This window comes from Calidris pugnax, unplaced genomic scaffold, assembly GCF_001431845.1.
Source record: "Calidris pugnax isolate Ruff unplaced genomic scaffold, ASM143184v1 scaffold113, whole genome shotgun sequence".
Lineage (NCBI taxonomy): Eukaryota > Metazoa > Chordata > Aves > Charadriiformes > Scolopacidae > Calidris > Calidris pugnax.
This window is the reverse complement of record NW_015090879.1, coordinates 453037-461687: the sequence shown is the minus strand read 5'-3', so window position 1 is coordinate 461687 and position 8651 is coordinate 453037. Positions and strand designations below refer to the sequence as shown.

At 47.2% G+C, this 8651-nt stretch overlaps 1 protein-coding gene across 1 annotated transcript; it reads left to right on the top strand.

The window, feature by feature from the left end:
* Positions 1-6264: 6264 nt before the first annotated feature.
* Positions 6265-8565, top strand: ZBTB8A (zinc finger and BTB domain containing 8A). The gene is made up of 3 exons (XM_014946486.1): positions 6265-7218; positions 7658-7827; positions 8233-8565. Exons 1-3 carry the CDS (start codon positions 6279-6281, stop codon positions 8563-8565), a joined length of 1443 nt encoding a protein of 480 aa, XP_014801972.1. The 5' UTR covers positions 6265-6278.
* Positions 8566-8651: the final 86 nt, after the last annotated feature.

The following is an 8651-nucleotide window of genomic DNA, read 5'->3' as shown; positions in this document are numbered from 1 at the left end:
CTGGGTGTGAAAAATCTGTGCAACTGGGAAGCACTCACCGATCTTGGCTCAAAGAAAATGCTGTCAAATGCCTACAATAAAATGTGGGTGGGGGGAATAGACTCCCAGATATTCTTTTTAGGTAATTTTGAATTACATTGGATATTTCACAAACAGACTTCTTTTAAATCTGCTTTTACAGACTACAATATTTAAACCTGTATTTACCTGTGGATTTAGAATATCCTTAATTGATGAAAAATGGTTTCATTAGGATGTCACAAACCCAGTGAATATAACAACTTTTTGGTGTTTATTAAACGGTTAGAGGCAAGTGTCTGATACTAGGAAATTACAAAGGAAAGAAACAAAGACCAATCAACCAAGAATCAAACCAGACACTGCCCCTCTCCTCCCCTCAAACCAGCGGGCTGTACACAGCAACTTTAAATGCCACCCCCAAATACCCACAGGCAAAATACTGGGCTTTAAATTTCGGACTGCCAGCTGAGATGCAAAATATTTTAACTGTCAAAATATATGATTTTCTTACATGCTTTTAGCACCAATGGCTATGTCCTATGAAGGCTCAGACATGCATTATCAGTCCTATTGACCACAAGATTACTGACAAGGGTAAAATTTAAACATACTTTGACAATTTTGCAGAATTAGAAACCAGCACTTAGAAATTCTTTAAGTTCTTCAGTGGCAAGGCTTATTTTAACGGTTAGCTGCTGCTTCCTTTTGGGTTGGAGGGGAATTGTTTGGGATCAACAGTTCTACGTGGGAAAAATCATGTGTAAAGTTATGAATTGTGGGTCTTGACAGTGTTTTACAGAAGCTAGCTCGGGAGCGCTCACAGACAATTCAGAGTAAATTCGGGTAGCAGTGCAAATCCAGCAGACCTGTCCAGATTTAATAACTCGTGTTTTCTGCAGATCTGTAATAGAGAAGTTGCCCCTGATGACCCACCACAAGTTGCCGCATCTACCAGTGAACCTGTCCTGGTGTGGAGGTCTGTGAGTGTGTGTCGGGGTGGAAAATTAAACCAAAGTTGAGAACGAACATCCATCACCACCATACAGGCAATTTACCCTTTTGTAAGGGGTGGGGATCAAATCTTTAAGTGCTTTTTGTAACGTTTTTTCTACAGCGGTGCTTTACGGAATTTGTCTTGATTGTATGTTAGATTGTGTATGTACTATGTTGTTGTACGTAGTCTGGTTCTTTTATAGTTGAAGAAAAGAAAACATTAAATAAATACTAAGCTCACAGTTAAGTACACATTTTTTCATTTTTTACATGAAAGATGTGAGGGAGTGAAGCACTCGTCTCCTTGGCTCCCAGGGCCATGGGGCTGTTACTGTCCTTGGTGAAAAGGGCTCCCTGTGGGAGCAGGAAAGCAGGGGTGCAGGGCCATCAAGGGAGGTGAGAGGCCACCAAAGAGCTTGCTAATGATTCGGGGACAATCAATGCTTAGATCAAGGTCTAAATCATCAACATAGATGAGTTGTATGCAAATATGCCACGAATTTAGGTGTTAAGGGAAGCCTGGTCAAAGATAAAATATGCTTAACAGGTATTTAATACAATACTATTGGTACAGAGTTAGGAATTTGGGTTCCTAATGTGGATGCTGCCACCTCCATCACCACCATCAAATCTCAGGCTCTGCCCAGGCTGCAAACTCTGCTCAGAGATGGCCTGCCAGTTACTGCTGGGCACATACCTAACAGTGTTTGGAAGCAGATGGAAGATTCCTCCCTGTACTCAACATTTTAAGACAGTGTATTATGATTTCCTTCTTTTGAAAAAATGGAGTGATTTCCTGGTGACCTGGAGGCTGCACAAGCGTTTGTGTTTCTACCAGAAGAGAACAAGGATGTGGCTCAGGATCTTCATGAAGACAAATGAACTCCAGAAAGTGCAGGTGAGTCCAGTGGCTTCGTCACACGGAAAACTGATGACAGTCAAATGATGCTGAAGCCAAACGAGCTGGCAGTGCGTTAGACGAAATAGTAATCTCATTCTTCATTCATTTCTGGGGCCTTGCTTACAGTTTCCCTTTCTCCAGACCATGCCTGCCTGACTCAGAAAGCTCGTCCATTATGGCTGGGATACAGCCTTATCTTGCATTCTTTGTATTCCTCAAGGCATTAGGTCCTGTAACGCTGAAAAGTTTCCTGCCACGGAATAATTAGTAACTCACCTACGAACTACTGAAAAAACCCCATATATTTATGTCACATAAAGTTTCTCAAAAGCTTTTAAACAAACAAAATGTTCTCTGAAAATTACTTTTCTTTAAGAGGTCTAACACTATTTTAAAAGCAACATTTTTTTTGCGAGAGGATGGATTAAAATTCCTGCTGTTCACAGTTTCTCATTAAACACATTTTTAGATACGGTACAAAAAAAAAAAAGCAAAACCAATTAGTTCCCCAAGTACGGTACGTTTCTGATCCAGCAGAAAAAAACTGCAGATATTTCTTCAATGGTAGAAACAGGAAAGAATTTTATTTATATTTTCAAAATTTAAAATAAAACCCTTGGTAAGTGCATGTTACTTTACTCACACATTTAGGAAAAATCCATTGCAGCTCCCAACAAATTAGCCCTGTGAATCAACGCATGCCAGGCTTTGAACTATGGCACTTTGGTTTTTCTAGTATACTCTGTTTTCTTTGGCAAGAAATATCACTATATATTTAAAGTCAGAAAATATACCATAACTGAAGCCTGTAATTTTTCAGAAACGTTTGTTTTAAGGAAAACTGAAATCTTTTACCTGATGTTACTGTTAATTATATTTGGTTACCAAAATCCAAATAAGACGATGCAACATTGATGCTAATAATTTTTGTATCAGCACTAACAATGCCATTTTTTACAGTAATTTGTAAATTGTTCTCTAAACAGCAGACTATCAGTCATGCTTTGCAATGCTCCTGTTGCTGTGAGAAGCACCTCCTCTACAGAGTCACCAAGTTTATTCCCATTGGATAAACCCTCCAAACAACATCTCGACTTCAAGTAGAACTTTTTTGGCTAGAAACGGTAAGTCTGAAATTTAGAAACACAAAACAAAGGACTAGATTAGACAACTGAACACAATTCTAGAATCAGTGGATCGTTTGTGATGTATTATTGTGCAAAACAAGATGAAATCAGTCCCTATGTAGGAGAAAACCAAAGTCTGTTCCACGCCTGTTCCTGGCTGCGTGGCGCAGACTTGTGGGTGAGGTTTCTGAAGTATTCTGAGAAAAGCACTTCCAACATCTTTAAAAATTCTAATTAAGCTATTCTAGATACCACTGCATTTTTTTCCCTACTTTTTAAATTCTATTAGCTGTTCCTAGCAGACGGAGAGCACTTGTGGTCCTATTAATGCTGATACAACCTGCTACCGAGCGGGACGTTCTCCGATACGCAAGCGGAAGTACACGTTACCTGAGAGGTCAGCTGAGGTCAAACAGAACAAATACCTACAAACAGTTATTGAAAAAAGGACGTTTTCAGCAGAGGAAATAATTTGGGCACGGACCTGAAAAAATACACAGAACATTATATAAAAAGATATAGCTGAATTGACAAACAAAGCCAAGCTTCAGAGGGATGAACCCTCTGCCAGATTTTTATCACTTCTCTTTCCCCTCTCTGTACCACTGCAGATCCCTGTATCCCCTCTGAAATGAGTGGCCAGGGGTGCACACAGCCTCAACACGCCGCTGTGAGCTATTAATTAATGAGAAGAGCTGGGAGAAGCCAGGTGCCAGGGTTGTGTTGCCTCACCCTGAAAGAGGAACGATGAGGACAAAGGTGCTCGTGGTCCTCTGGGCTGACTTTGAAATCAGTTCTGCTGCTACACTCTTTAAACTTTGATGTAAAACAAGATAAATGACACGAGATTTGCAGGTGACACTGATCAGAGGATGACTATGGATCGGCGATGGGACACAGCTGGAAGAGCTGGAGGTACATCACGCTGCTATGTTTTCAGTTGATAATTAACACTGCGGCCCAGTGGACTGAAAAGCTCCATGTGAAATCCTGTGGAAATTCCAATCACTTCCATGTTCAAGAATGATTAATTCGAGACTCTGCTCTGTACCTGAGCAGCTTACACAAGCACAATGGCTCTCATGAAGGATTTAAAAGTGTGGCCTGCATTTGAGAGGAGACAGAATCTACAGAACTATGGCTGTTTATCAAAAAGGGGGAATTAAGCTGGTGAAAAATATTGTTACAATAAAAATGTGTATAAACTGAATATGAATAAATGTATATGATATACTGGGGGAATGTTTCTAACTATCAGAGGAAACGTCTTGAGATGTCTTTCCCATTTTGCTATAGTGGGGAAAGGAGCGTAAATTGTTTCAAGATGGAATGTCTTCAGTTCATGGAAGGGGAGGCTGCAAAGGACACAAAGGATATGGCTGAGGCAGAGTGGCTCCCACAGGAAAACAAATATTTATGAGAAATTACTGGGGTATCAAGAACACAGAAAAGATCCTGGTGGCAAGAAGAGGAAGGAGAAAGATACCAAACTTGGAGGGAGAGAAGGTGAGAGGTTCAGGTACTGGGATTGCAGGCCTGTTTTTTTCAGAAGAGATATGAACAGGAAAAAAAAATAAAAATGTTACATCTCCTTTTGAGGAAGCTGCAGGCGCGTTAAAGAAGGATTTGGGTCACCAAGGCCCCCGCTCCAGATAGAGGTGTGAGAAGGAAGCATCTGGGGCGTCGCATCCCCTCCCGGGCAGCATGTGGGTGTGGGAAGAGGCGAGCAGCCCCGTCCGCAGGGCGATGAGGCGGAGGAAGCCGCTGGGCTGCGCCTGCAATCGGTGCGTTGCCCCTTTAATTGTGTCCCCAGCCCTCGGGCGTCTCTGTCCAACGCCCACGTCAGCAAATACCTTTTGTTTCTCTCACGTTCGGGCTTCCAGGGCTCGGGGCTGCGGGACCCGCGCGTCGCCTTCAGCCAGCGCCAGCCCCGACGCGGGGCCGGGGACCCCGCATCCACCGCCCGCTCCGCTCCGCTCCTCTCGGCTCGGCGGCAGCCGCCCGCAGGACCCAGCCGGTGAGTGGCAGGGCTCCCGCACGCCGGCAGGCCAGACCGGGCGTTGGGATTTTGGGGGCGGAAACGGCCCCGCAGCCGGCCGTGCTGCCAGGGACAGCGAGGGACGTTCCCCGGGCTCCGCAGTCCCCGGGAGCGGCGGGGACCGTGCGCGGCGGCCCGGCGGCAGCTGCCCCTGGGAGCCGGGGGTTCCTGGGGCTGCACAGCGTCCTCCGCGGGCGCCATTTGCAGCCCCGGGCGCGGCAACAAAGGGCTGCGCGGCGAGAGGGGCCGGGGCCGGGGCGCGGCCAGCGCGGGGAGGCTGCGGGCGGCGGGGCGGGAGCGGCTCGGGCCAACGCCGGGCGCTCGGCACCGGGCGGCGGCAGCGTGGCCGGGAGCTCCGGTGGGGCGGGAGACGGGGCTCGGTGAAGGCGGGCGGCTCCGCGCCCGGCCCGGCGGAGGGGGGCGGACGAGGCGATGGCGGGAGCTGGGACGGCTACCCGCGGAGCCGGGAGGCGCCTCCGCGGTTTGGCGGGCGGGTCCGGCGCCGTCGGGCGTCCCGGGCTCCCGGTGACCGAGCGACCAATTCGGCCGGGCGTACGGGTGAGTGACGGCGGCCTCCGCCAATGCCGGGGGAGCCCGGGCCGGGCGGGCTGCGGCCGCCGGGGCTCTGCCGCCGCCGCCGAGTCCCGTTTGTGATCCCTTCGGCGGGGAGATGCGGTAACGGCGGCTCCAGGCAGGGGCGCGGCGGCCGGAGGGCACCGGGTGGCGTTGGAGAAGGGGTGAAGGGAGGGGGGTGTCTGGGGTCCCTGCGTCCTCAGGGAGGAGATGCTCCTCGCTGCAGCACACACCTCTCTGCCAAATAACGCCCACTGCTTTATTTGGCTTTTTCACCACTTTTTTTCATCTTGGAAAAAAGAATGCACGGTCGTGCGTACTGTAATTTAAATATAGATTTAAATAAATAAGATTATTTCTAGAGATACCCCTAAAATTGGGTCTGACATCTCCGGCTGAGTTGCGTGATGCTGAAGTCAAGAGTCTAATAATTTTCTTTATTTTTTTTTTTCAGAGCGACGCTTTATCTCATCTTTTCTGGAATGGAGATTTCTTCTCACCAGTTTCACCTCTTGCAGCAACTAAATGAGCAGCGCAGGCAGGACTTATTCTGCGACTGCAACATCCTGGTGGAGGGAAAGTATTTTTTTTTTTCAGAGCGACGCTTTATCTCATCTTTTCTGGAATGGAGATTTCTTCTCACCAGTTTCACCTCTTGCAGCAACTAAATGAGCAGCGCAGGCAGGACTTATTCTGCGACTGCAACATCCTGGTGGAGGGAAAGGTCTTTAAAGCCCACCGCAATGTGCTGTTCGCCAGCAGCGGCTACTTCAAAATGCTCCTTTCGCAGAGCTCGAAGGAGACGAGCCAGCCGACCACAGCCACTTTCCAGGCATTTTCTCCTGACACGTTTACAGTTATTCTAGATTTTGTGTATTCAGGCAAACTGTCCCTCACGGGTCAGAACGTCATCGAAGTCATGTCGGCCGCCAGCTATCTGCAGATGACCGACGTTATCAGCGTGTGTAAAACCTTCATTAAGTCCTCGCTGGACATCAGTGAGAAGGAGAAGGACCGGTACTTCAGTCTGTCGGACAAAGACGTCAGTTCCAACGGCGTGGAGCGGTCCTGCGTGTACAGCGCGGGCTGGAGGGCAGAGAGCAGCCCCCCGCACGCACACTTAACTCCGGATCAAGGGACATGTATGATGGGTGGAAACGCCTGGAGCAATTTCAGCTACTATCCCACTTCTCAAAGAAATGCCCAGCAGCAGCTGTCCAAACACGAGCAAAGGCAAGAGTCCGTAAAGAAATCCCGGCACCTGGGACTCCAGCAACCTTCTGACATTCCTCACTACAAATCCAGCAAACTGGAGGAGAGGGCTGGCGAGCCCACCGGCCACATCGCTCCGGCAGAGGAGCAAGTTCCAATTGAGACAGAAGTTGAATCCCCTCATGTGGGGTACCAGTACGGGCAAGGGGCCGACGTGATGCCCAGGAGCTTGGCTGTGTCACAGCAGGAGCATGAATCACCCCGTTCTTCTAGTAAATCCAAGTCTTCAAAGGCAGAGGAGCAGTACGCGACCATGCCCTCCATCCTGGGCGTCATGGGGAGCTGGGCTGAAGGTAAGAGTGGGGTTTAATGCTGGGGGTCACCTGGGAACCCTCTGTGCTGTCCCTGAGAAATGTGCTTTACTGAGCGGGTGTCCAGCTGCCAAAAAGACATCTGTATTGTCCAGAAATGTAAGTTTGGAAAGTTTAACTCTTATTTTTTTAAAAAATTGTGAATAGCCTTTCAAAATACACAAACTTTAGTGTCTCTGCAGCTTCATCTTGCAAATTTAAGGCGTGATCTTCTGGGATATTTTTCATCTCATTTTAATGTAGCTAACGGTCCACTCCTTTGCACTCCAGTGTAAGATCTTTGTGCTTGAAAAGACCTATGATGATATTCTTTTTGATAAAAGTGATTTGCTCTTCTGCTTATAGAATGCCATTTCCTAGAGCATTACATGACTAGACATGTTATGACTTAATTTTTGTTAATCACGTTATGTTCTAACAGATGATCTGCCCAGGATGAGGTTCAAGTGCCCGTTCTGCACTCACGTGGTGAAGAGAAAAGCAGACCTGAAGCGTCACCTTCGCTGTCACACGGGAGAGCGCCCTTACCCCTGCGAGGCCTGTGGGAAGAGGTTCAGCAGGCTGGATCACCTCAGCAGCCATTTCCGAACAGTGGGTATTTTTAGTCACTGCGTGATTTGTTTAATGTGTAAATGTCTCAGTATAATTAAACACAGTACAAGTGTCTCTGGTTGATATATTGACTCCTGTAAAGAAGAGGTAATAGAAAATTAATCTGGTTTTGCTGAAGTGTATTTGAAGTGTAATTTGTATGAAAGGGGATGGGTTTATTTGTTAATTGATGGCTTGCAAAGGTACTGCTCTCTGCGAGTCCTGTAATAGAGCTTAAGTGGGCAATTACAGCACCTGGGATTGTTTAATTTTTAATGTTTGGTGACTGTGTCTCTAAGTGAGTTAATGCTACCATAGTGCTACTCCAGCCCTACTTTTTTGTCACCTTAAAAAAACACTTCTTTGTGGATGCATTATCGGATTTATTCATTTCCATTTCCCCAGATCCATCAGGCGTGTAAGCCTATCTGCAGAAAGTGTAAACGCCACGTGACTGAGCTCACAGGACAAGTGGTCCAAGAGGGAACCAGACGTTACAGACTCTGTAACGAGTGTTTGGCTGAAGCTGGCATAGACAGTATTCGCATTGACTTGGAGGCTGAAGCACCCCTTGAATTCCCACAGGATGGGGATAAGGATTCCAGGTGGCACTACGGGGAAGACAACAGATCCGATGTGGAGATTGTGGAGGATGGGTCGACTGACTTGGTCATTCAGCAAGTTGATGACAGTGAGGATGAAGCAGATGAAAAGGAAATAAAACCAAATATTAGGTAGTTGCAGTACAAGAACTGTGAATTCCAATGTAAGAGGGAGAATGTACTGGCTTGACCATAAGGCCTCCACCAGCCTGTTGTTACCGT